Source organism: Pollicipes pollicipes, unplaced genomic scaffold (assembly GCF_011947565.3).
Source record: "Pollicipes pollicipes isolate AB1234 unplaced genomic scaffold, Ppol_2.1 Scaffold_3087;HRSCAF=3621_pilon_pilon_pilon, whole genome shotgun sequence".
NCBI lineage: Eukaryota > Metazoa > Arthropoda > Thecostraca > Pollicipedomorpha > Pollicipedidae > Pollicipes > Pollicipes pollicipes.
In genome coordinates this window covers 44,270,396-44,298,055 of record NW_023596225.1, presented here as the reverse complement: position 1 = coordinate 44,298,055, position 27,660 = coordinate 44,270,396, and the positions used below count along the sequence as shown (strand labels likewise).

The 27,660-nt window shown below is 58.8% G+C and overlaps 2 protein-coding genes across 2 annotated transcripts; one reads left to right on the top strand and one right to left on the bottom strand.

The window, feature by feature from the left end:
* Positions 1–262: 262 nt before the first annotated feature.
* LOC119090226 (condensin complex subunit 2) lies at positions 263–17,457 on the top strand. The gene is made up of 11 exons (XM_037213011.1): positions 263–279; positions 772–919; positions 1,649–1,786; positions 3,729–3,844; positions 4,968–5,028; positions 6,942–7,029; positions 9,147–9,240; positions 14,829–14,973; positions 15,963–16,112; positions 16,597–16,704; positions 17,179–17,457. The coding sequence occupies exons 1-11, from the start codon at positions 263–265 to the stop codon at positions 17,425–17,427; spliced, it is 1,314 nt and encodes a 437-aa protein (XP_037068906.1). The 3' UTR covers positions 17,428–17,457.
* Positions 17,458–18,405: 948 nt separating this feature from the next.
* On the bottom strand, positions 18,406–27,478 carry LOC119090225 (ubiquitin thioesterase ZRANB1). The gene is made up of 11 exons (XM_037213010.1): positions 27,252–27,478; positions 23,522–23,742; positions 23,118–23,467; positions 22,904–23,051; positions 22,317–22,416; positions 21,509–21,708; positions 20,875–21,145; positions 20,385–20,626; positions 19,728–19,856; positions 19,127–19,376; positions 18,406–18,518 (listed from the first exon to the last, which is right to left on the bottom strand). Exons 2-11 carry the CDS (start codon positions 23,646–23,648, stop codon positions 18,434–18,436), a joined length of 1,902 nt encoding a protein of 633 aa, XP_037068905.1. The 5' UTR covers positions 23,649–23,742; positions 27,252–27,478; the 3' UTR covers positions 18,406–18,433.
* Positions 27,479–27,660: the final 182 nt, after the last annotated feature.

Below are 27,660 nucleotides of genomic sequence, written 5' to 3'. Positions count from 1 at the left end.
GTATCGGCGGCTGGTGACAGCTCGCGCGGGGCGGCGCGCCCAGCCCGCCGGCGGTGCGCGTCCGCCAGTGCCGCCATGGTCGTTTGGGGCTGCCCTCGGTGCACGCCGAGACACGCGGGCCACGCTCAGCCTGGTGGGGGATGGGCTGGATCGTCACACGGCGTAGCGGGGAGTGGCTGCCCGCGGATTGGACCCGAACTCACCGATGCGCTTCTCGGACGCCCAGAGAAAATGATGACGTTTGGATCGACCCGTTCGGGGCATGGACAATCTGGGTCGGTACGTCGCTGCTTCTCAAGTGGTCGGGATTGGCGACAAAATGACATTCAAGTCTGCTTCAGTCATTATCTGCAATCCAATGTGTGCGATTCATGTCCGCATCTCGGGCATTGGTTTCCGGCCTGATTCGGCCTTGGCTGACCCTTGCTATAGCGCTGTTGGATGGACACAGATAGGGCGGATAGGTGACAATTGCCTGGCCAGCGTACCGTTGAGTGATTAAAGGAGAACTTTCCGCATGCTGGTTACATTACGGCACGTATTCAATCGTATTTCGCACCATGCCGGTCAGGTGGAACGATAGTTGACCTCTGACAGCCGATCTCTGACCTCTTGTGGCTGACCTCTGACAGCCGACCGCTGATCTCTGACCACTGACCTGAGTCCGCCGGCCGGCAGCTGGATGACGAGGCGGAGCGTGAGCTGCAGCGGCAGCAGGCGGCGCAGGGCCACGGAGCGGCGCCGCTCGCTGCCGGCCATCGCCGGTCTCAGCCACGGCCAGCTGGCCGCGCACTACTCCAACTGCATCAAGCTCAGCGCCGAGAACAAGATCAGCGCCAAGAACGCCTTCAGCCTGCAGCTGATCGACTGCATGGCGCAGATGCTGCGGCAGAAGAAGTCGGACCTCGACAACTTCCAGGTGAGGGGGAGGGGGGGGGGGGGGGGGCGGGCGGGCGCCGTGACAGCGCCGTCTTGAACGGTCGGCTGGCGTCTTCTGTCAGCATTTGGCCGGGTCGTTGGGGGCTGCGTGGTGCCGCGTTACGCTGTTTCTGCGAGCTGGTGTGAGACAGTCGTGTATCCGTGGACCGACTTGTCTTTGCTTTCGTGACATGATCTTTTGTTACTATGACCTGACTAGGATCATGTACTGCGGCCTGATCAGATTGTCACATCGTGACCTGACCAGACTGTCACACCGTGACCCCTGACCAGACTCCCGCGTCGTGACATGGCCCGACTTCCACACTGTGACCTGATCAGACTCTCATCCCTCGACCTGAGCAGATTTCCACACCATGACCTGACCCAGACTCCACCATCTTGACTTAACTGTACCCCATCACAGTGACCTGACCTAACCAGACTTCCACACCATGACCTGTGAAGACTTTCAACGTGACCTGACCGGACTCCCCACACCGCGACCTGACCAGACTCCCCCACTGCGACCTGACCAGACTTCCAACTGTGACCTGGCCAGGCTCCCACGCCGCGACCTGACCAGACTCCTATACTGTGACCTGACCAGACTCCCACACTGTGACCTGATCAGACTCCCACACCGCGACCTGACCAGACTCCCACCACTGTGACCTGACCAGACTCCCTCACCGCGACTCGGCGGGCTGACCGGCGCCGCCTGCCACAGGTGGCCAGCTACACCCTGGACGCCTCAGCCAAGATTTACGGCTACCGGGTGGAGGTGCTGCACGGCGAGACGCTACGCATGGCCGGCGGCCTGGGCCGCGCCGACAACAAACAGAAGACCGCCGAGGAGGGCGAGCCGGCCGACGGCGACCAGCCGGAGCCGGGCGGCGCCGACAAACGGCGCAGGAAGGTACGGCCGGATGGCGCGCCGCCGCCGGCGCAGTGGCGCTGCCCGGCGGACGAGCGAGGGCGCCGAACGACGCGTGGGGCTTCATGGGGCGTGTGATGTGAGCTGTTGAGGCGCATCGCTGGCGTGTTCGTGGGATAGTTTGTCATCCTCAGTTGTGCTTTTGCTACGCGGTGCGTCGGTCTTTTCCAGCTTTTAGGCTGTCAGGCCGCGTTGTAAAGATGTTCGTAGCAGAAGAGGAGAGATGGGGATCACCCGTCTGAAATGGGCATGTCATAGCAAGCTGTACTTCGACAAAACACCTTATTAACCCCCATTTCGGCAAGGTAACCAAACTTTATTTAATCGTTTTATCGTGTTATGCTTTGCCCGCTGTGACGACTTGCCCGTGTCTGTGTCGTCGGCTCGGTGTGACGCCGCCGCTGTGTCCGCGCCCAGGCTCGCCGCCACGCCACTGTCGAACGCACCTGGCCAACATCACGGCACGCGCTAGCGGCGGCGACGCGGCGCCGGCCGACCCGCTGCTGGCCCGGTTGCTGCGCGTGTCGGCCGACGAGGGCCGCGCCGGCGGTGCCGCCTTCTTGGGCGCGCTGCCGCCGCGCGACGACACCCAGGAGCTGATGGTGGAGGCCGGTGCCGCGACCGAGGCCGGCCCGCCGCCGCCGGAGGAGCGCGAGGGGGAGCATGACGCGCGGCCGGACCTGGCGCCGCCCGGTCAGTTCAGATGGGCAGCGTACGGGGCCGGACCGGGACAGGACCAGAGCGGGACCGGGACCAGACCGGGACGGGGACCGGGACGGGGACCGGAACCGGAACGGGGTACGGGGACTCGCCAGCCGGGTCAGATGTCCTAGCTGTATGCGTTAGACGCAGTTGTGGTAGTTTGTGATGTCGCATATTTTGTTTTTTTTATTTTTATTGCTTTGCGGGACAGTTTCACCACCGTGACACTACTGCATTCATTCGACCGTTTTTGACGTTCATCGCGTCAGTCTTCCGCGGATGCGTGTTCGCGCTGCAGTACACGCATGTGCCGGGACCTTAGAGTATGCTGACCTGGCATTGGGGGTCCGGCGACATGTCTCCGCTACAGTTCTGTCCCCTCGAGCGATGTACTCGCGGGGAAGCAAAACAGCGACACTGGCTGCAGGGCGGTCAGTAGTACTCCCCTTCAAGACAGCTTTTGTGTAGAGCTGTGAGCTGAGCGAGGTCGTGGGACAGCAGGACAGTCACCAGGATATTCCCGGCCATTACATGATTAACGCCTGAAATAGTCGAAATACTGGGATCTGGTGCAATCTGCGTAACGGACTACGTAGAAAAGTGGTACGTAGTGAGGAACAACAGAGCATAGCGCCTGAAATAGTCGAAATACTGGGATCTGGTGCAATCTGCGTAACGGACTACGTAGAAAAGTGGTACGTAGTGAGGAACAACAGAGCAAGCGAACGACGGCGGCCTAACTGCCAAACACGCCAGCTATCACTGGGTGATACGTTTTTAAAGTGACACCATAAAACGGTATGGCGCAGCGTACCAGGTCTTCCTTTTCAACAAGCATTTGGCTTGCAGCTTTTTTAAAAAAAGCTGGGATGGCCATGTCCAGGATGTCCCATGTAACGGGGTTTTATTATTTGTATATGCTTTTAGGTTGCACACCCAGTTGGCATCCTGTCGCTAATCCGCGCACTCTGCCTACAGTCGGCTGGCTGTTGGTCTGTATTTCTCCCCAAGCTAGCGCCTCCACGCACCAAACTAGGCGGGCGTCTGCTGACGCCCAGGCGTCTGCCCCCCGGCGGTGCGGCGCGGCGGGGGGAACCAGACGTCTGAGCGTTGTCTGACCGCCGACCGTCCGGCAGAGCTCGGCGGCCGGCTGCTGTGCGCGCCGCTGCAGGGCTTCTCCTTCTCCGGCTGGAGTCTGGCGGACGAGCGTGACGGTCAGCGCTTCGAGGAGGCCGGAGCCGACCTGCCGCCGCCGCCGCCGGCGCCGCCCGCCGACCTGCGGCACAGGTGAGACGGCTGGGGACGGCCGGAGAGGCCCGGCGGCCGGCTGGGCACACGGACACGGGAGATACAGGCCGGGCGAGACACAGATCAGGCGAGACACAGACCGGACGAGGCACAGAGCAGGCGGGACATGGACCAGACGAGACATGGACACGGGAGACACAGACCAGGCGAGACACAGGCGAGATGAGACACAGACCAGGCGAGACGCAGATCAGGCGAGGCACAGACCAGGCGAGACATGGACACGGGAGACACAGACCGTGCGAGACGGACCAGTCGAGACACAGAGCAGGCGGGGCATGGACCAGACGAGACATGGACACGGGAGACACAGACCAGGCGAGACACAGGCGAGATGAGACACAGACCAGGCGAGACGCAGATCAGGCGAGGCACAGACCAGGCGAGACATGGACACGGGAGACACAGACCAGGCGAGACACAGGCGAGATGAGACACAGACCAGGCGAGACGCAGATCAGGCGAGGCACGAACCAGGCGAGACATGGACACGGGAGACACAGACCAGGCGAGACACAGGCGAGATGAGACACAGACCAGGCGAGACGCAGATCAGGCGAGGCACAGACCAGGCGAGACATGGACACGGGAGACACAGACTATGCGAGACAGACCAGTCGAGACACAGAGCAGGCGGGATACGGACCAGGCGAGACATGGACACGGGAGACACAGACCAGGCGAGACACAGGCCAAGCGAGACATGGACACGGAGACACAGACCAGGCGAGACACAGACCAGATGAGACACAGACCAGGCGAGGCAAAGATCAGACGAGATACAGACCAGGCGAGAAGCAGAACGCGCAGCACCTATGGGGGTTGCTCTATGCAGCAGGTGTCCCGGGTCAGACGCATGCACAGTGGAGGCGTGCCAGATTAGGACGTGGCAGTACCAGGCGGGCGCTAGAACCGGCCGCGGTGTGTGCCGAATCAGACACGGGTACAGGAGCACCCAAGGCCAGGCCCGGGCGTGCGGGTGTGCCGAAGGTGGAGCTGTGTTTCGGCGGGGTCGCCGGTACCCGCGCGGTAGCGAGGGACGCCCTCGCTTTCCCCGGAGCTGGCTGCGTCGGCCTGACGCCTGCCGCTGCGCCGCCGGCAGGTTCGACATCAACGCGGTCACAGCGTCATCATGGAGGAGCCGGCTGATGACGAGTTTGGCGGTGAGTGAGGCGCCGGCGCGGGTCCGCCGGGACAGCCGTGCCTCCCGCCAATTTGTCCGGGGCGGTGTCGCGGCGTGGATGGCGCGGCGCCGGAAATGACGAGGCTGTGTCGGGTAAAGTGGACAAGCGCAGGGATGAGTGGGGCGACCCGTTCGTTGTCTGGGTGATGATCGCCGCAGTTAAAACATATCCCCTCGGTGGCTCAATTTGGGCATGCAGTGGCGGCGCCAGAAGGTCGAAATTATCGTGTTGTGCATTCGTGCCGTGAACCAAATGTCCGCCTTACGGATCATTCGCGCAGGTGTGAGTTTGATATGCACATCTCTCCCTCGACTCGAATAACGCGAAGCTGCGTGTAATGGTTTGAACTCGGCGTTTCCGACGGTCAATCTACTTCACTTAAACCTATTAGGGAACTGTTTACGCATGAGAACTCTCGTTCTGTTCGCAGCACACTGCGCGCTGTAACCTAATTGCTCAGAGCTGATCTGTTTGCATGCAGTTGGTTACAAGGCCCATGGAGGAGTAAGCAAATGGTCGGGGCAGGTTATCGGAGCTGTAGCTTTCCCCAAAACCCGTGGGAATAATTTTCCTCAAAAGCATGCGTTATGCATCCGGCGCGAAATGACCCCACCAGTTGACGTGTCGGACACTCCCGTAATCAATAAATCAGTCACTGTGGTAAACGTCTGGTTAGTACAGCGCTGAGGACTTGCGACTCTTCGCGCGCGTGTTGACCGCTTTCTCTGTGCGAGCGGCTGCATACTCGGGTGTCGTCTCTGCCGCGTCGCTCTGCCGTCGAGTGTAACAGCGGTGTGTAGCCTCAACACCAGACGCGTTGTGACGAGCTCCTCGGTCGCGAACCCCGCCCGCGGACGCAGGGAAAGCGGACGAGATGGGGCTGTTGTCCCGTGTGTCGCCTCCGCCGGCTGCGAGTTCCGTGGCGGCAGACGCCACCCGCCGGTGCCATTGCCGGCCACTGCTCCGCGTGTGCCGCTCGGGCGCGGCGGTGCCTCGCGCCGGGCGCTGGCAGATGGCTCTGCGCGAACATATATCTTGGCACCATTAGCAGCGTATACCGTTCGCAATCAATAGGTGCTTGGCGCCGGCCCTGCCGTGACGAATTGTGGCGCCGGCCGGCCGCGGTTGCGGCCCGCCCATTCACGCGCCGCGCCGCGGGCCGGCTGGCCATTGGCGAGTGCCAATATGCGGCGCTTTTGTACCGACCCCATTCGGAAATCCGGCACGCCAGGGGCGGGGCGCGCGGGGAAAGAAGAAGTATTGCGCTGGCGTGCGGAGGTGGTAGCGATTGCGGCAGGAGGCGGCGACCTTTGGCGCGTTGTGTTCGGATGGCCTGTGCACGGCGCGGTCGTGTTCATGGCTTGTGTTGTCTGACCCGCTTTGTGAGTGCTGCGGTGTAGCCCGATCCTGACGGGCCGGGCTCCTTTATGGTGCCTTGGCGTGCCGTGCGCCTTGGCCCACGGACTTGGAGTGGGCGGAAGAGGCATTGTGTCGAGGGCTTGCGTTTCGTCATCGGAAAGTCCATTGACCGAGTCCCGAACCGCCGTATGCTTCTTCGGCCTTGGAAAATCACAGCCAGCGGGAGATTGCGCGACAGCTGGCCGGCCCTGCTAATTGCACACGTCTGTGTTCACCATCCCGCTGTCTTGCAAACCGCCTGCCGCGCGGTGGCGTGCTGTGCGCCGGAGTGTGCCGGCCCCCCGTCCGAAACCCATCGCGAGACCGTCCGGCGCGCCGCCGTAACGCTCTTCTGCCGCGCGATGACGGACGAAGCGTGCGACGACGACGAGGCGGCGGCCGGAGACGGCGGCGTCACGCGGGCGGCGCCGGCTGCCGCCGGCCGGCGCCGCCTCCGCCGCCCTGCTCAGACATTGGTGTCGGCCGTGCCGCAGGAGGGAGGATTCGACTTCGACCAGCGCCGCCTGCTGGCCTGGGCCGGGCCCGGCACTGGAGCTGCGTCCGCTGACAGGTCAGCCGCGGGTCAGCCGCGGGGTCAGCCGCGGGGTTCAGCCGCGGGGTCAGCAGCGGGGTCAGCCGCGGGGTCAGCTGCGGGGTCTCCGCGGGGTCATGCGGGGTCAGCCCGCGGTCAGCCGCGGGTCAGCCGCGGGGTCAGCCGGGGGGCCGCGGGGTCGCGCGCGGGGTCAGCCGCGGGGTCAGCCGCGGGGTGCGGGGTCAGCGCGGGGTCAGCTGCGGGGTCAGCCGCGGGGTCAGGGCCGCCTGCCGCCGCTGGCGCCCTGTCGCCACCGGGCCGGTGCGCGCAGAAGTCAGAGGACCGTCGCGCAGTTGGTCGCCGTTTTTGTGTGTGTAGGGTTCTGAGCTGCGACAGTGAATGGTCAAGGGATGCGGGCGCATGAACGGATATCCCCCCCCCCCCCTCCCTCGCCCTCCCTTGTAAAGCGACGCGCTTGACGACGTTCGCACCAGCATCACTTGAAAAGCGCCTGTAACCGGCTCCTTGTGGGGTGTTGTCTTGAACAGCAGCCAGGACAGTTCTGAAATGTCTGTTGTGTGGCGTCACGGTGACCCCCGGCTGACCCGCCCCACCCGTCCCCAGCGTCGGGCGGCACAGCCGGCATTAGCAGCCGCAGGCAGAATTAGTGAAGTGTGCCCGTCAGGTGTTACCAGTCCGAACGGATCAGCAGAAACTGTTACTTTCGGTGGCCAATAAGTGTAGAAAGCAACAAGAACTCAAGCGCTGTAAAAATATTATTTAACGTCCATGCACGGATAAGGTTAACGTGAACAACCCCCGCACAATCAGACGTTGTAGACATACGCATGGAACAGGCGTCTGCATCGGCTGGGAAGACTGTCACATCGTAAAGCGCGTCAGCTGACTGGTGACCCCTCGGTTACGACATCACGAGACAATGAGCACACAAGTCCGGTGTCCAGCAAAACAGACGCATTCTACAGGAATATGTCCGCTTATATGGTCTGGCCTATCAGTGTCAGATACCCTTGTCGTACTGCACGTCCCGCCTGTTGGTAATGCAAAGGTGTTCGCCATGTGATTTAAAATGCGGCGTAAATGCATGATAACGCGGCAAGTGTGAGCCCAAGACAAGCGTAACGTTATTGTTAAAACTAGACTAGTCGTTATTCAACGGCGTTATTTTTACTTACCAGCTCAGCAACCGACTAATTGGCAAGTGTCTGCTTACAGACTCATCAGGTCAAATGCACCTCGCAAGTGTAGCAGCGCGGCATCAGCGTTGATTACGGCTTTATCGTATTTACATCATTACAAAATGTCGAGCGTCCACTATAGCGCCCACCGCCTGGACTAGATTCCATAGTGCTCAATGTCGTTCAAGGCGGCCTCCGTGCGTGCGTCCATGCTTACTAGCTGATGGGTAATGATGCCGCGCGTCTGAGTGACAGCACTTTACCCCTGACGGCAGGGGCAGTCATCGCCATATCGCCTGTCACCGTTGGTCCTGGAACACGGGTCCAGATGCTAATTACGTGCCAGTTGTAGCAAATACACCGCGTGCTTCCATCCGCCGTCGGCGCGAAGCGCTGTTCACATCGCCATTTTTGGCATTGCCTTAATTGGATAGGGAACATCGTAACTACAATATGATGATATGCTTGATGAAGTAAGGAAGAGTATGGTTTTCTGAGCTTTTGCTGGTTTGCGCCAGTTTTAACCGGCACGAACCTGAACGCGTCAAAGATGGTGTTTTAGCCGGGTGACGAGCCAACGCTGGCCGTGATCCACTTTACCCGGTCCCTGCCCTGTCCCGTCCGTGCCCAAGTCTCGGTTCTTCGCCCTGCCCCCGCCCAGCTGCAGGTCTCGGTTCCTGCCCTGTTCCGTCCCTCGGTCCCCTGCCCTGCCCTGGCCCTGCCCAGGTATCTGTCCCTGCCCTGCCCCGGCCCTGCCCAGGTATCTGTCCCTGCCCTGCCCCGTCCCTGGCCAGGTCTGGGGTCTTGCCCACGCCCCGCCAGCCGGTCGGCTGACGCGCCCCTTCCGCCCGGCAGGCCGCCAGGGGCCGGCGCCGGACGCCGCCAAGCCGCGCCGCAAGCGGGATACCGAGGCCATCGACTTCGCCGAGGAGTGCGACTGGGCCGACGCCTTCGCGCCGTCCAAAAAGTCCATCAAGCTAAAGCCGGCCACCATGAAGAAGTGGAACGAGGAGAAGACCACGCTCCCGAGGACCTTCACTACGACATCGCCGCCGTGTTCAAGTGGGTCGCCTGAGCTGGCGCCGCGGACAGGCGTCAGGCCGCGGTTGCGGATGTGCCGGCATAAGGCGGCGTCGACGGTCGACGGCGCCCCGGCAGGGTCCCGCCGGCGCGCGGCTGGCGCCGCTGCCGAGGTTGTGCGGCGCCCTGGCGTGCCGTCGCGCGGCGGCTGCCGCGGGCCGCCAACACCCGTCGTAAACAATGCCGGCCGCCTGCTAAAACGCGGGCTGCGGTCAGCCGGAGCTTGCCGACTTTGTTCATCAGCGGCCACCGCCGGCTGGGGGGTCTTCGGGAGGCCGGCCGGCGGCGCGCCTCCCGCCGGGATGCGCGCGCCACCAACCGCAGGGCGCCGCCGCCAGGAGCGCGGCGGCGCAGGCTGGTCGGACGTCCGGCACAGTTAACTGCGCCGAAAAATTGGACCCTCTGGCTGATGACTTTTCAACGTCATGTAGATTTCTTCCTGGGTAACGTGAGGAGGATTGTGTGCCCCGCTTAGGAAGAGGAGAGCGTTAGTTGTTGTCATAAATGATAAGGTGTCGTCAAAAAGCGTTGTGCGAAGCCGGAATGTTAATCATAAATATTTTAGTTGAAACCAGTAATTAAATTTTGATATTTCGAAAGCATCGTTCGCAAAAGTGGTGGCTCAATTGTATGATATTTTATATAGCGTCAATTCTTTCATACGGCCAACTTTCGCCTTTTCTCTCATGTATCTGCCAAAGGCTTTTTCTATGTGTGATCACACGAGCTGCGCAACTTTTCAGTGCCTCGCGAACGGCAGCCAGGTTTTGAATCGATGTGAACAGCCGTACTTGCTGGCTTGAATAGCAGGCACTGGAGCTCACATAAAGCACTTACCTTGATCTCTTTCGGCGACTCAGCCGTTCTAATCATGGACCAGACCTTCCGCATATTGCAACCTCCACCTTATAGCGATGCGGGCCATTGGGTAACGTTTGAGAGCCGTCTCGCGTCAGTTGGGCAGGGGCCGAGACGGTTCGCTGCCGCGGGCGAGTACCTCTGAAAGGAAGTGAAACTGACATCAAGCGGTGTCCAGATGTTTTATTACCAATTGGTTTCTGTAAAATGAAGCTTTAAATTGCCGCTGTTTTTTATTTTAGAATATTTTTAGAGTACCTTTGAAGTCGTTCAACCAATATGTCCTCCGCAGAAACACTTCGTATGGCCTTTTGCACTATCCGACCCGGCTATTTACGATAAAAATGTGATGACGGATGCCGGTGACAGGTGTAAATGTTGCCGACATCACTTAAGTGTGCTAGACAACTGACAATTTATAAGGCTTGCGTAATGGTTTGCTGACAGCTTAGCCGTGTGTTCCGGGAACCCGGACCGAAAACACGAGGTGTACCGGTGCCGGATGAGAGGAGGGCCGATTGCATGCCTTTGTGCCTGTGGAGACGCGAGTCCGCGTACCCCGCGGAGCTCTGTCGGTCCGTGTCCTCGGTGGCGGCCGTCGGCGTTGCCCTGTCGCCGCGGCCGACCTGAACGGCCCGGCCTGCTCGGGGCGCCACCTTCTGGGCCGGCCCCGTGCGCTCCGATCGTGTGACGAGAGCGACCGCGACAGACCATCCATCGGCGCGTTAACAATGCAGCGGAGCAGGCGCCCCTCCCCCCCCCCCCCCCCCCCCACGCTCCGGTCCAGGCCGCGGCCGTGCCGGGTGCGCTTGTCGCGTGCACACTCCCGGTCCAGGAGGGATGGCGCGTCTCGACCGACAGCTGAAATGTGGGGATGTGATCCATTTTCTCTCTTTCCAACCAGAGGTACGGGGTTCGATTCCCCGCGGTGCCCGCCCTTCCTGCCAGAGTGAGAGGCAGGTGACGCCATATAGCCTCAGCAGCTGAGTGCGTCGTAAAGCCCCAATGACACACGCATCCAGTTTCTGGGAGAACGGTCGCTGACCCTGATAAGCTCCAGGGTGATGACCTGTGTGGCTGGGTGGTGTGCATTTCCGGAATTCGTTGGTTGGGCGTCGTTGCAGGTGTTTGATGGCCGCGTGTCTGACCTCGGGCGACGATGCTGCTCCGGTCCGCGTTCTCCGCAGGTTCAGTTCTAAACCAGAGACCTATCTGATTTCCTGACAAAGTTTCTTGTTAGATTGCAGGGATTCGGAATCCCGTCCAACATGAGGCCAATGTGATCGGTGTTGCTGGAGAGCTTAAGCTCTAAGCTACCTTAGAACATTCCCTTAATAGCAGCATCTGAGCGGATCGTGTGCAATCTGGTATATATATATATATATATATATATATATATATATATATATATATTTATTTATTTAGTTATATACGTATATGTATGGATGTGTGTTTGCATATATATATATATATATATATATATATATATATATATATATACTCGGGAAGCTAATCGGCCCAGGTGACATTTTGTTTTCAACGTTACCTTTTATGGACGAGAACGGTTATGCTGCTATTCATCTCATCAGGTACGCGGTCTGTCAGACTGATCTTATTTACTGCGCTTGTCGCGAGTTGCTCCAACTCCGACCAGAAGAATGGGGCTAGTCTTTAACAGATGTTGACTCGTGTTCTGCTGCCCTTTGTCTTCGCCCTGAGCGCCGCTGCCCGCCGTCGCGGGCGGACCCAGCAGCCCTGGAGGCGCCCCCAGACAGGCGCGCGCGGCACGACGGCCGGCTATTCCGGTCGGGAGCGAGCGGCGCCTGTTCTATCGCAGCGGACGCGTCGGCCGCAGTGAGATGGGCGGCGACGACAGGTTCCGTCACACCGCGGCCGGCCGCCGGCCGCGCGTCGGCCGGGATCGACCGAGCGAGCCGGGCGGCTCGGAAGAGCGCTCGGCTCGGAGGAGGACCATCCGGTGGCCCGCACCCGGAGAGCGGCCCTCGGGCACGCGGCGCAGACCGGCCGCTTATGAGAGCAGCGCGGCGATGCCGGCGCCGAATTTAGGCCCACTCGCGGGCCGGACCGCCGCCTCATTACCGATCGCCACTAATGAACGGAGCCCCGCGATGGGACGGCGTCGAGTGGCGATAATGTGGTGCGCTCTGGACACGCAGCCGGGCGCTGATCGAGGGAACGGGTGGACGACGCAGGTGACCACGTGTCGCCGTCACGCTCCCGTTTTTGTGAGCTGGGCCGTCCCGTGGCGGGCCATTTCGGTCCTTCGTCGGCCTCTCGGCCGCTCCGGCCATTCCAATAAGGCCGATGCTGATCGGGCGTGGTCGTCTAATTGGAATTCGGTCCCGTTATAGACGCGAATGCAAACGGCATAGTGATTTATGATGCAGTCCCCAGACTGTGAACGGCCATAGGCTGGTCATCGAATAGCCGTTGTCGGCGTAGAATCTGTCGATGAATCGACGGTAGCATTGAACCTCCCCGAAGAATCGCCAGGCGGAACCATCTGTCTCCGTTTGTTCGTGTGGTGTTCCGCCCTCCGCCGTGCCGAGCCGTGGCGCGGCTCGCCACCGAGACGCGGGGGCACCGGCCGCGGCCGCGGCGCCGCTCGGCTCGCCCGGCTCGACGCTCCGTCGGCGGACGCGTCGGCCCTTCAGTCAGTCGGCAAAACAAGCGGAGCGGCCCGGCGCGCGCGACCGGCGGTCCCCGGGGTGGCCGCCAGATCTGCGGTGCCAATATTGACGCGCGGCCCGCCGCCGTCCGCGCCGCGCTCGCCGCCGGTCGGAGCCGGCGCTGACGGGGCAGATTGCCCGCGGCCGGTGCCGACCGGGCGGGAGGGGAGAAGGAGGAGCGTGTTCTGCGCGTGTGGATTTTGCGTGCGGAAGTGGCCGATAGATTTCAATCGATCGTGCCTCTGTGAGCCAAGTGTAGGCTTGTTCTAGTTGCGACGTATTTTGAAGACGTGTGGAGGTTAAAATGTGACCATCGTGCACGCCAAATGCAAATGATTATCCGAGAATGCACAAGTGCTTTGGGAGGCATATGACGACAAGCGCCAGTTGGGTGTCATTTCCGCACCGTGTCGGTGCCGCCGCTCCGCTCGTCGGACCCGTGAGACTGGGAGGCAGCGTCAGCAGTGTCCGAGATCACCGGCCGGCCAGGCTGGGATCGGTCCTCCGGGGCCGCAGACTGGCTCCGGCAGACGGGGCCGGCCGCCACCTGCCGGCCGGCCCCGCCCGCTGACCGGCGCCGCTCGCAGCCAGCCGGCATTGGCTCGGCTGGTCTGCCGCCGGCGGAATGGCCCGAAGCGAATCACTGGTGTTTAATGCAAGCGTGTAGCGGAGGAGTGCTGTTACAGCAATTGGATATGTTTGGCTTCCGGCTCATGGATGGCGTCAGAACGCCTGACGTTCCGTATATATATATATATATATATATATATATATATATATATATATATATATATATATATATATATATTGACTCGCCGACACATCCAGTGGATGTAAGAGTGCTCCTCTGGCGTGCCCACCGTCCTGGGCGATACAATCAGCTCATCAACTAGGTCGCTAGGTGACAAAGCTCACCAAGTCCCGGATATGAGGACGCTTTGTCTAGGGAGCAGGGCTTAACAATGGTGGTGGATCAGGGGATATCGGACGAGACAGTCATTGCTGGCAAAATTAGGCTGCAATCGTAAGCTGTTAGAAGGAAACTAGGTTAAAACTGCGGTTATTCAAGCCCTTGCTCTCCCCAAGTCCTGAAAAAATCGTCGACAATGGTGTGGGATAAAATTTCGGTGAGGGATTAAGCAGCCTGGGACACATTTTGGCTATTAGTTGCCGCCGACTACGTGTGTCTAATGGCAATGAAGGATGCATGAATGATTGGTTGTGATAACTAGAGTGGTGTGATTCAAACATCCTTATAATGCCAGGGTCAGCATGTCGATGTTTTGTAGTGATATGAGACAAGTGAGAGATTTCTTCTCAACAAGTCGGGTTCGATTGCGTGGATTTATTTTGTTCTCAAACCAGCCAGAACTGTGTCACACATGCGACACAACATAATTATATTCCAGCTAATTGTCTTATGGTTGTAGGTAATCATCACTGGTTAACGAATAGTAAAATGTATGTGTTTATTACTTCTGGACAGAAGTTCAATAATTCTTTAGGCTGAGTGTAGGTGTATGGAATCAAACTGTGGTACAGTAGGAAGTGTGTGTAAATAAGGTCGACCTTCAAGACAAATTGGTGTCACTGGGTGGGTAGCAATTTGTTAAGGAATTGACTGCCGTTTTAAAATGATTTAGTGTAACTTGGTGTCCCAGGCAGGGTATTCTCTACTGATATCACGCCCTTGGCTGCTTTATTGTCATGTGAGATCGTCGAATTTAGTTTTGTTCTCACTACTTCATTCCCGATGCATGCCCATTCGTTCGTAAATGTGGGCATCTTTGTTCGCAGGCATTCCCGCTGGAGTGCATCAGTCCTGTATCGTATTCTCGCTAACGTGAATAACGGAAGTCACGCTAACGAAAGTCACGTGACCCGAAATTCTGATCGCGGCATCCCGGCCACACCCATCATCACGATTGGCGGCGGCCGCAGCTGTAGCTGGCGCGGACTGGGGCCGGGACGGCCAGCGCCTCCTTCCCTCCGTCTGACCCGTGCCCGGCCCTGACGCGGCAGGCTGTTCCTGCGGCCCGACATTGGCATCGTGCGTGAGGTGGCGTCGGCGGCGGACGCCCAGCACGACCTGGACGGCAGCGTGGCCGACTACGACTACGACAACGAGCGCGACTCGCAAAACTACTGTCCCGACCTGCCGCAGACTGTGAGTGCTGCTCTCTGGCTGGAGTGCTTGTCGTACTTGCCGCAGTCGTCATTCAGCGTAGTAGTCCCGATGGTGGAGAGTGGTTGGTGCGCTGGTCCCGACAGTGGAGTGGTTAGTGCGCTGGTCCTGATAGTGCAGTTTTTTTGCTGGTCCCGATAGTGGAGTGGTTAGTGCGCTGGTCCTGATAGTGCAGTTTTTTGTTGGTCTCGATAGTGGAGTGGTTAGTGTGCTGGTCCCGATAGTGGAGTGGTTAGTGTGCTGGTCCCGATAGTGGAGTGGTTAGTGTGCTGGTCCCGATAGTGGAGTGGTTAGTGTGCTGGTCCCGATAGTGGAGTGGTCGGTGCACTGGTCCCGATGGTAGAGTGGCTGGTGTGCTGGTCGTGATAGTGAAGTGGCTGGTGTGCTGGTCCCGATAGTGAAGTGACTGATGCGCTGGTCCCGATAGGGAAGTGGCTGATGCGCTGGTCCCGATAGTGAAGTGATTAGTGCCCTGGTCCATTTCACAAACATTGGTAGACACAGTAGGCCCGATGTCGCTTGAGGCGTCCAATTCCTCCGGCGAGTATGAGAAAGGAAGTGTTGTCGTTGCTTTTGGTAACACGTTAAAATTCGCAGCAATATAGGGGGAAATGCACCGAGTTGTGCGGTCCGAATCACGTAGGATGACGGCATCACAAGCCAATGCAACGGGATGTGTGTAAACTGGCTCCAACTGACCGTGTTCCAACTGGCGGTGTTCCAACTGGTCGAAGGCTTATCCGAACACCAGCGCGGCGAGTGACTCGCGCGGTCAAGTGTGGTGAACAGACGGCTGGGCTGACATATCTGTTTCGCGTCGGGCCGAAACGGGCGGCACCATGGGGCCGGGCTCCGTGCGACGCGTGCCCGGCGCGCGCTGCGTGCCCGCGCGCTGCGTGCCTGCGGCCCGCCGTCCCCGCCCCGCCGCGCCCTCGAGCCGAGCCGACGCTGACCGCGCTGACCGGCCGCAGGACGACTGCGACGACTATGACCAGGAGGCGACGTTCCTGCCGTCGGGCGGCGGCGCGAGCGTGTGGGACGCCAGCGAGCTGCAGGAGGCGGCGCCGCCGCCGTCGGCCACCCAGCTCAGCGGCGAGAGCCTGGTGCAGGCGCCGCACAAGGTAACGGCGCGCGCCGGCCGCCGCGCCGCCCCCGTCGTGGCGCGGAGTGGGCAGCTGGTCACCGGGAGGCCCTTTGTGTGTGTGTGTGTGTGTGTGTGTGTGTGTGTGTGTGTGTGTGTGTGTGTGGTGTGTGTGTGTGTGTGTTGTGTGTGTGTGTGCGTGCGTGCGTGCGTGCGTGCGTGCGTGCGTGCGCGCATGCGTGCGTGCGTGCGTGTGTGTGTGTGTCGCGCGCGGGATCGCCGCTGCTATGTGGCCGCCACGGCCCTGTTTGTGCGGCCACTTGCCGCTGGTTAGCGCCTGCCTGTGTGCGTCTGCCGTGTTTTGCCATGGCGGCGTCATTGTTGACTGAACAGACAGCGAGCGTCAGTGCATGCCATCCGGCTGACGCTCAATGCCGAAGTGTGTTTGCTATGTCATCGTTCGCCTCCCATAATTTCGTACGTGCTATTTGCTGTCTGTACCGTACTGATCCTGTTTGCCCTAGGTGGAAAAGATCCATATTGCATACGCTAGGACGGCGAAGAAAATGGACATGCGGAAACTGAAAGTCGCCATATGGGAGATACTTCTGGACAAGAAACGTGACGACAAGGCAAGTGACGCCCCTTCCGCGCGCCATTTCGTTGCACATCGGCTGAAATCTGCGCCCCTTGCCAACGCCTCTTGGGAGCAGTCGCGTGCTGTGTACGCGTGCCCAAGTCCGGGTCTGTGGCCTTTGTTGCCATGCCGCTGGCTGCAGTGGTCAGCCTGGGTACTGCTGGATCAGACAGCTAGCCAGCCCAGTGCGGTGTTTTGTAAAAGTTGGTCGTGGTAACGTTGTCTTGTTGACATAGTCCCTTCACGTCAGACTCATTGTTGCTACAATTACGATTACGCGCGAGCATTGTCAAGAGTGGACGTTCGCCACCACACTTTCACCACCGGTACCAGCAGGTCCTTATTTTGGCCACTCGCTCCCACCGTTTCCCCCACCTGGTCGCGGCGCGGCGCTGCCCACCGTCCCGTCCGGCCCGTAGTTCCCCGCCCGGCCTCGGCGCGGCGCTGACACCGGCCGGCCCACCACCAGGAGAACGCTTCCGGCTCGCCACCGGCCGTCCGGAAGGAGGCCGCCGCCGACCAGATGACGCCCGACCGCGACTACAGCTTCCGCGAGCTGTACCACCGGCTGCCGGCGCGGATCAGCACCAAGATGGCCGACAACCTCAGCGTCGCGCTGGCCTTCACGGCGCTGCTGCACACGGCCAACGAGCGCTGCCTGCGCATCACCGGCTCGCACCGGCTCGACGACTTCCTCGTCTCGCAGGAGGCGCCCTGAGCGGCCCGCCGCGCCGCCACCCGCCGAGGAGACCCAGTACGGAGAGGCGGCGGCTGCCGGAGCCGGCGGGAGCGGTCGTGCGAGCGCGTGCCTCGCGATGACTGCCGTGACGTCACCCGGCGGCGGGACGTCAGCCCGTTCGCGTCAGTGTCGTGGCCCGCGTGAGTGGGCCGGCTGGCCGTCAGTTGCGTACGGTCCGCGCATTCTGCTCGGACAATCCGCCACCGCCACCATCATCGTAGTTTTACTCCATCCCACTCACATTTGGTCTGCAGCAGACGCCGGTTGGGGATGTTAACGCCGATCGTTGTTGGTATGTCAGTAGTCGTAGTTTTCGTGTTGGGTTGACGGTCGCTGGACCGTTCTTAAGCTAGAGGACGACCACCGCCGACCAATTGCCAGCCGGCTTGCCGGAGGCGGCGCGTGTGTACATACCCGGCGAGCCCGCCCCCGCCTTCTGCCCGGTCTGTCCGCAGCCGCCGCTGCAGAGTGCTTCCGCTTTCCGCTTCATTTATTGCCTCACTGGCCGGGTTAGGGGACGCTGGGACGGCAGGGCTTTTAGCAAATACACATACGACCAACCCGGGTGGCGTTCCAACAACACTAAGCGTGCCCGGACGCGCGGCGCCGTCCGTCGGCGGCAGCTGCGCCGGCAAAATATGCATTTACGCAGTAGATAACATCCCAAAACAGGAGGCCGGCACCGGCCGTCGACCGGGGAGCGCGAGCAAGGCCGCCACCAGCCCGTCCGCCCACAACGCGCGCCCCTCTCGCGCGCGCTGTCTCTATATATTTATATATCTTATGTATATGTATGCATGCGTGTAGAGCCCGGCGGCTGGCTTCGCCGCGACCGCCGGCCGCCCGTTGTTCTATGTATCAGGTACGTGTCACTAGACTCGTCTACGAAGGGGAGGGGCGCGCGCGCAGACGGGCGGCGGCAGCGGCGGTCACACGTGACTACGTCAATATCACTGGACTAAACGGCGCGGCGCGCGTGCGGTCGTCACTCGCCCTCCGACTCGTTCTCGGAGCTGGCCTCGTCGCCGGCCGCCGGCAGCTTGGTGGGGAACACCGGACCGGTCACTGGGCTGCGAACACGCCGACAGGTCGCCGTCAGTGAGGCGCCACCGGGCGGCACCAGGCTGGACGGCGGGGTGCCGGTGGCGCGGCGGTTAACGCATATGAGCTGACCACTGCGCATCTGAAAAAACTAGAGCTACGGGATTCGATTGCCCGCGGTGCCTGCCCTTCCCGCTAGGGTGACAGGCAGGCGACGCCATGTACCCCAGCAGCTGAGTGCGTCGCAAAGCCCCAATGGCGACGAGACTCGACAGCGAAACGCTCGCAGGCTGCATCTCAGATGCTGGTGATGCACCACGGGATTGTCAATAGGACGCCCAGGATGGGCGTGCAAATGCCAAGACTGGAATGCCAAGAGAAGGCAATGGCCATGGAGATGCCACAGGGCCGTAATACGTATTGATCAATTCGTTTTTGATCTGAACAGACGACACGGCAGAAGCCAATCACCATACGAGTAAGACAGTCAGTCGTCTGGCCCACCTATTTGAGAATTTCAAACAGTGTATCATCTAATTCGTGACCATTAGCGCTGTGAGGACAGTCAGTCCGTTTCGAGCGCCGCCGGCAGCAGGGCGCCCCGCCGCCGGCGCCCTTCCCACGCGGCGCCGCTCACCACATGCGGCGGTAGTAGTTGAGCCACTCCTGCACCATCTGTGCGACGAGCAGCGGCGGCCGCGGCAGCTGGCACTGCGTCACCAGACAGCCGCCGTCGGTGACGCACACGTCCAGCCACTGGCGCAGCAGCGCCTCCTCGCGGCCGCGCTCGGCGCGCGTCACGAAGTGCACCGGCAGCAGCTTGCCGTCGTGTGTCATCAGCGGGAAGAACACGACGCCGCCCGCCTCCGGGCTGTGCTGGTCGGCGCCTGCAGACAGCGGCGAAGTCAGGACCGAGGCCAGTCGGCAGAGACGGCGTCAGATGGGGGGGGGGGGGGGCGGCAGGGCCTCGGTCCGAACGCCGGCGGAACGGCTCCGGTCCGCTGGAGGCCGTGGTTGGACAGCCTTGGCGCCACGGCGGCCGTCTGTACGACCCGAAGCTCGGCAGGATCCGTTCGCCGCTGGTCGGAGCCAACGGTCGCCGGCCCTCGGCACATCACCGCCAGAGGCATTTCCCCGCGTGCGCAGTCCTATCAAGCCCTCTAGCGCCCACTCGCTGCCTACTCGCGCCCACGCGAGCCGCCGCCTCAGCCGCAGCGGCGCACCGCCCGCCGACTGACCGGCGCCGGTGATGTGCGAGGTGGGCGGCATGGCCGGAAGCAGCGCCGAGAAGTGCCCCCGCGTGTAGCCCAGGCAGATGGGCGACTTGGAGCAGAAGGACGAGTCCCACAGCAGCGGCAGGTACACCCCTGAAACGCAGCGGGTTCAGGCTGAGACGCCCCCGGCAGACAGCACACGCCGCCGGCTTGCGGCGCTGGTCTCGGGGACAGCGCCGGACGCGGTCTGGGTGCCCACGCACGCCCGCCAGTGCACCCGACCGGGTCGGCCCGAGAGATGTCAAATCTGGTTCCCAAGTCACGCAATGAACGTCGAGTTACGAGAACGTTTCAGCAAGTGACGTACCCAGGCAACGTGAATCCCAGCTAACACATTTGGTTCGATAACATTCGGCACAGCTGTATGTGGTTGACAACACCATTTACAAAAGGGAACTTTCCTGTGACCCAGCGCACAAAAAAAAAATGTTCCGCTCAATTGTAACGAGCTAATATACTATCAGCGGCAGTACGAACACCTCAAATGCCCATTCCCGCGTACCACGCAGACGGACACTAGCTTGTCCTCAGCTTTAACAGCATCGGCGTCGCGCCGCTCCTCTCACAGCTGCAGCGGCCACTAGGCCCCCTCCCGCCAGGCCGCACCGCCCCGCCACTGACCTTCGAACCTGGCGTAGCCGAGTGGCTCGCCCCGGAAGCTCTTGACGTACTTGACGCCGTACACGATGATGGGTCGGCGGATGATGTGCGCCAGCGTCCAGATGTGCAGCTGCTCGAGCGGCATGCCCGGCTTGCCGAGCGCCAGCAGCTGCAGCCAGTCGTGGCGCAGCTGGTCCTCGTCCAGGCTGTACTGCAGCCGCTCCGTCTGCTGGCGCTCATACTCGCACCAGCGCGGGTAGAACCTGTCGGCCAGGGCAGGCGGCTGCTGACGCGGCGCCGGCCGGTCCGGCGCAGGGCGGGGAGGACACGAGGACTACACGGCGGCTCACGACGCCTGCCGCACCAGACGGCGCGTCACCCCATAGCCCGCACGTTCTACGCCTGACGACGAACGAACCCCACTAGAAGCTCTTTAAAAGAATCCAAGCATCGGGTCGATCCCCGCGCGCGCCCGGTCAGCTCAGCCATGCCTGGGGGTGGAGCCACTCACGCGCCGGCCGCCTCGTGCAGGCTGTCGAAGAGGGCGCGTCGGAGCGTGTTCTCGCGGTCGAACACGCCCCAGGTGGTCTGCAGCACCGAGTCGAGCAGGCAGTCGCCGGCCGTTCGGTTCCAGACGGCGTGCAGCCGCGAGCCCAGCCGCTCCGTCACGTCCAGGCTCCAGTTGATGATGGGCGCGTCCACCTCCAGCTCCTTCTGCGCGTCCTTGTCCAGCAGCTCCTCGAACAGCTGCTGCTGCACCATCTCTGGCAGCTCCTCAATGTCTGCGGGCCGGGGGGAAGGGGTCGGGTCAAGCGTTACGGTGCGCCGGCCTCGGGGCGGTGACGCTCGTCGCCCGAGCGACTCTGACGATCCCTGACGACCTCCGGAACTCGGCAGGCCGGGCCGCCATGGACGCAGCGGGCAGCACAGCACGTCCCCGCGCTCCTTTTCACCCTACGCCGTTCCGATCCGCCCAGCGCCGCCAGCGTCACACTGTCTAACGCAAACGATGCAGGACCGCGTGGCCGGCCGGCCTCGGGCCTGGCGCAGCGCCACCGGTCGCTCCCTCTTCCCCTCCCCCCCCCCCCTGCCCTCCCTCCCGAGCAGCGGCAGCAGGCGCGCCAACCGCAGCGTCGCGCACCCACCGGCGGGCAGAGAAAACCACGTCATGTCGGTCATGAAGTAGCAGGGGAAGGCGACCTTCTTCTGGCGGAGCGTGGTGGCCACCGAGCGGCGCACGGCCTGCGCCAGGTCGGGCGCGACGAACGACGGCACGCGCTTGACGCCCGAGCCGGAGCCCTCCATGCGCGTCAGCACCGTCGACAGGATGTTGTCCTGGCAGAACCTGCGGCGGCGCGCCGTCCCCGTCAGCGGACGCGCGCGCCCAACAGCAACACTGACCACCGCCGGGCCTCACCACGCCACCAGCCTGGATCACGCAGCCTGCGCATGCGCGGTCTCTCCTTACGCAGCAAAAGCAAAAATCGAGCCACGTATGATAATAGCACGTTCTCCCATATAATTCGCAAACGCAAATATGCGTTCTCGCGCCGGCGCAGGCAAGTTATGAAGGAACTGCCAGCTCCGCGCTTATTCACTTTTCAGTGTTTAGCTGGTGCCAGGGTGAGCATTTAACGGTGCCGCAGGATGACACGTGCAACCGTGACTTGTGAAATGATGACCACTGGGTGGAATGGTGCGCTAACTGACATGATGACCAGGTGGACTAGTGTTTTGCCTCACATGATGACCAGGTGGATTGTTATCCCTCCTGACATGATGACCAGCTGCCTTGTTATTCCTCCTGACATGATGACCAGCTGGACCGTTATTCCTCCTGACATAATGGCCAGGTGAACTGCTATTCCTCCCAGCATGATGACCAGGTGCACTAGCATGTATACTGACCTGATGACCAGGTCTACTACCAGGTGTACTAGCATGTATACTGACCTGATGGCCAGGTGGACGAGCGTGAGGCCGGGCTCGAAGACGGCTGGTCGATTCAGCAGCGTCACTTCGGCCTTGCTCAGCTGGCGGGCCGGGTCACCTCCTGGCCGCGAACAGACGGCAGGTCGCGTCAGGCGGCGACGCGGGAGCTCGCACGGGGACACAGCGGGCTCACACAAACACGCCGCCGCGACGACCCACGCTGATATCGGACACGTTTCGTGGGAGATCTGCACTGTACCTCCTGTACGGGAGCCAGCCACACGGACAACGTTCACACACTAGAACCACCACGGCCCTAACGTAGACTCAGCCACTGAGACCCACGATAACCAACATGGTAGCTTGTGTGTGTCACTGAGGCTTTACGACGCACTCAGCTGCTGATGCTACATGGCGTCGCCTGCCTCTCACCCTGGTAGGAAAGGCGGGCACCGCGGGGAATCGAGCCCCGTAGCTCTGGTTTCCAAGACGCGCAGTGGCCATAGCGTAGCTTGATACAAAGGGCAGGCCCACATTGCCGTCCAAAGTAACGCATTCCGTCCCGACACGCATGAGCCGGGCGGCGCGTCGGCCGCCGCCGTACCCACCTGAGGCGAGGTACGCGTCGACCGGCTCCGGGTCGCCGTCGACGGTGGCGAGGCAGGCGCTGAGCCAGCCCCAGTCGGCCTCGCGCTGGCGGCGGCGCAGCTGCTTCAGCCGGCGCTCGTACTCGTAGTTGGAGAGCGGCGGCGAGGCGGCCGCGGCGCCGCCGCCCTCGCCGCCCTCGTCCGGCTCGCCGGCCGGCCGCCACACCTGGCACATGGCGCAGCGCCGGCGGCGCGGATAGTTCTCGTACGTGCAGGCGGCGCACGCCCACTTGCGCGGCCCGGCCGCCGGCTCCTGGTGGCGCGGCGACGGCGTCGGCGGCGAGCCGCGGCGCGCCAGGCTCTCGGCCGACGGCGTGCGGATGCGCAGCGGCGCCAGCGCCTCGTGCAGCCCGGCCGCCGAGAGCGGCGAGGCGCGCCGTCGCGGCGACAGGCACTGCACGCACTTGGCGGCGCGCGGCCAGTTGAGGTAGGTGCAGAGCGCGCACGGCCACTTGCGGCCGGCCTCGTCGGCGGCCCGCGGCGAGGCCGGCGGACTGCTGCTGCCACCGCCGCCGCCGCCTCCCCCTCCGCCTCCGCTGCCGCCGCCGCCGCCGCCAGCCGACGAACAGATGTAAATACTTGGGTCGGCCTGCTCCGAGATCAGGTAGACGACGCGCGGCGCGTAGCACATCGTGCATTTCTTGGAGGATGGGAAGTTTTCGTACGTGCAGTACTCGCAGGCCCACTTGTGTTCGGCGGAGCTCATGACTGCCGGCGGCCCGGGCGCCGCCTGAACGCGGGCCGGGCGGACTGCGGCGCGGCCCGCTACTGCGACATGACACTCAACCGCTCCTTAGCGCCTGCAACACAAACCACAGCCTCTATTCAGGCGAGGCCACAAATACCATAAAGTTCAGAAAGTGGTGAATCTGACATTAATAATTTTGCTGTAATGCAACATTGAGCAATTCCTCCCAATGGGCAAAAAGCACTGCCAGTGAATGCAACCACAGCTTGCTGAGTGTTGGCAGCTTTACACAGATATCTTTCAGTTTGCAAAGATTACTTCAGCAGACTATGTTATGTATATTTAGTTGTAAAGAACATTCTCCTCGCTGAATGCCACACACACACACAATAGTGATTCCAGTTCAACAAGGCAACTTCAGCAGAGCATTTTCACGCGTCGTGCACTGACATGGTTGCGACCTCTTGGCCAATGCTCCCGCCTGCCTCTCCAGTGTTTACCTCACCCTGCAGCATGGACACGAGCCCAAACCACCCCTGCATGGCAGCAAGTACCCATTGCTCACCACTGTGACACTGCACACTAACAGAGACAATGAGGATGATGATAGAGGAGCTAATGTTTACACACATTTGACAATGCTTGACATTCTGGGATGGCTGTTCAGCTGCACAGAAACAGAGAGTTCAAAAAGCACTGAGCTTTGGCAAATGCTTTGCCCACAACCAACACAGTCAAGATTGTGTGTCTCTGGCACTGCTAGTGTTGGGTTGGCCTAAATACCTGATGTGATCAGCAAACAGACCATTGTGATGAAGTGAAAGCAATCAGCTGGGCACTCAGGCATCTGAGACTTTGTGCAGACTGGAGGTTGGCTTTATGACAGTGACCTCCTGTTCAGCCCAGCATAACATGTGTACACCTGAGCCTTTTGTAAACTGATCAGCCTAATCATAGGCAATGAAAGTGCACCCAAGTTGGGGCAGGGCCAGTTTTCACAAATGACCAATCCTGTACTCAGTGTTGAGCTCCTCTGATAACTACCTTTTCCTACTCAACAGCATACTACATTTTCATTCTCAACAATCATTTGTGGTCCAGTACAACTCTCATGACTCACTGGAGCTCAGATGGACAACAACTCAGTATGCACTAAAGTCACATGAGGCAGAACTAACACCTTACACAGACCATGTCTAGACCTAACACCATCCCTCTTGCACTTCCACATCTTAATTTGGCCCAGGTAGTTAACATGTGCCAGGGTCCCATAGGTGGATTCTAGATCCCACATGGTTCCATGCATCTTGATGGCATCCTAGGATCTTTTGGGAGCTTCAAGCATGTCTGTTTTGTAGACTTAGCATCATTCAGCAAGTTACCACCCATGTTGTCCAATTAGTAAAACATCAAAAATTATAATATGTGGTATTGTGGCAGGCATGATCATCCATGCCTAGAAACTGGGCTAGCATGGCCCAAATTGATGGCCAATAAACAACTGCCTGGGACTACTAGACTGGAACAACTGTGCAACAGTCATGTGTGGCAATTGCAAATATCTGGCAACAGCTGTATATTCAACTAGAAGTGCTCTGTTTGGATGCTAAGGGCAGGACCTGCACAAAAATCAGCTCTTGGTTGGGGCTCTGATTCCAGGCCACAACTAAAATGTTCAACCAGATAATGTGTGTGGGAAGTGACAACTGGGATTTAAGGTATGAGAACTATCATGGTAATATTGTACCCCCTGTCAAAAAAACAAAAATATCAATTTAAAACCAATGTCTGGTGAAGACAATAAATCTAGTTGTGGTCTTGCACATATCTGCTAATGCACATATCAAGCCATCCCTAATCACAAAGTCAAGAGAAGGAACATCACTTGAAAATAAAGGAGCAGAAAACTAACTTTGTCTCTCAACCATATCCTGAAACTTTGGATAGTGCCCAATTTTATCCAATTGACCAGTAGCCAAAGACAAATAGTTTTACAAGAAAAATTGCAATTCCTTTAGATATGGCTTGCCTGGACAAGTAAACAACATCATAAAGCTCTACTTCACACCTTACAATAGCAATTCAGTGTCCTGTGTGGCACAAAAGTTGAAATAACTGATATTAGAATGTCTTCAAGATATCATGAAGCCACCCATGGGCTGTCAAAAGACTATAACATGATGAGAATTATGCTGATAATGACAATCAATTAATAATTGAGATAAGATCATGATAATCATGGCTCTATTACAAATAATATTAATCCCCTGGGGGCTTATGTAACATTTTACACTGAGCCAGTGAAGTTGGGATGTGCATTTATGGTTTAATTGATCAAACATAGACCTGGACTTAGATCCATGGTCCTGATAGAGTGGCGCTCAGACTGAAACTTCAATAATAAACTGTATGCTTATTTTTGAAAAAGCTAATCAGTCATCTTTCTACCTGGGTTGCCCACCCCTAGTCACCATCATGACTAGGGGTGATAAGCTAGCCTACTGCACACCCGTAATTAGCTCCAGAGCATATTACATACCTGTAAGTAGCTCCAACCTTCTTTTCATAGCCACTAATTCATTTAGTAGGTATACTTTTGATTTTGCCATGCAACTTTACCGCATGCATATTCTAAAATTAAAAATACGCATTTCTATAACTGGTTATTGAATACCATTTGCTGCAGTAAAATAATGTGATGATGATTTCAGCACTAAGATATAACTATCTCAAGGATAACAATTCAGCACAACTTCACAGAATAATCAATGTCTGCAGAAAACTAGCAGCAAAAAAGGTTTCCAATGTATCAGGACAGATTGCTGCTATAACAGAGCATTCATATTTTCCCATGCTATTTTAGTTGGTTTGAACACATCCATAGCTTATCAGCTTTGGCTGTGTATCAAATACACTGTTAATGCCAATGCATACTGTCTGTCAACCATGCTCAGTTATCACACATATCATCTTTACATCATTACAAGAAAAACCAAGTTTTCAGCATTCCCACCATAGACACACAAACTGCAGGAGTCAGACAGGGCTGAATCCCTAAATTTCTGAAAATATAGCACTGTTAAATGCTGTGACCAGGGGAGGGCAAACTTTTGCAGTGTTTATGTTTAGCCTTGTATGTTTGGTCATAAGAAATTCACCCAGTGGGTAGTCTGTTTAGCTTGGCGAGCTAACACTCGCACAAGAATGGGCTTAACTCAAACCTGGGTGCATTGCACTTAATATCCTGATCAATTTTGCATAAATAAATGTTTTTGGAGCATATTTGCCTGAAATTGCTCTTGCAACACCATAACCCTTTGAAGCATTAGCTCTCCATGAACCAAGACTGGTAATAACAATGCACCAAACTTTGATGGCTCAGATTTGAGGCGCATTTTCTCTGAAATTGCTGCCACAATGCTTTTTTCAATTGGGGCAACAGGTCATTCACCTATCCACCTCAACAACACAAACAGACTTGCAATAGGATCCTGTACCTGGGTTGGTAGCAGGAACATTACAAATGACGCGAATTTGACACACTGGCAAATATATGCTTATTGTGATGGAAGATGCTGAGCAAGGCATTCAGGTTTTGAACTACTGGCACCGTATGCGTACCTTTTAACGTGGAAGTTAATATTCCCTGATCCCTCACCACGCGAGGCACTAGACTTATTAAATGGTAACCAAACGCACCAGGCATCAACGCGTTGGTAGAGCTTGAAAACCTTTGCCCTTGTTTTTGGACAAAGCAACAATAATGAACAAACACCTCACATCACAGAAAACAACCAACCCGATTTCGCCCCACCACCATACGCATTGAACAACAATGAGTGACCAATAACAAACTTTCGTCTTTGTGTGGCATTTACGACGCGATTTCTACCTAACTTGGATGACTTCCAAGGATATTTGATTCTAAAACTGTGTCAATTTGCATTAAATTGTTTTCAAGCTCTAATAATTTGTGTACAGGAAAACTGAGAATGTAACTTCATGGACCATATAAAAAACTTAGACTTAT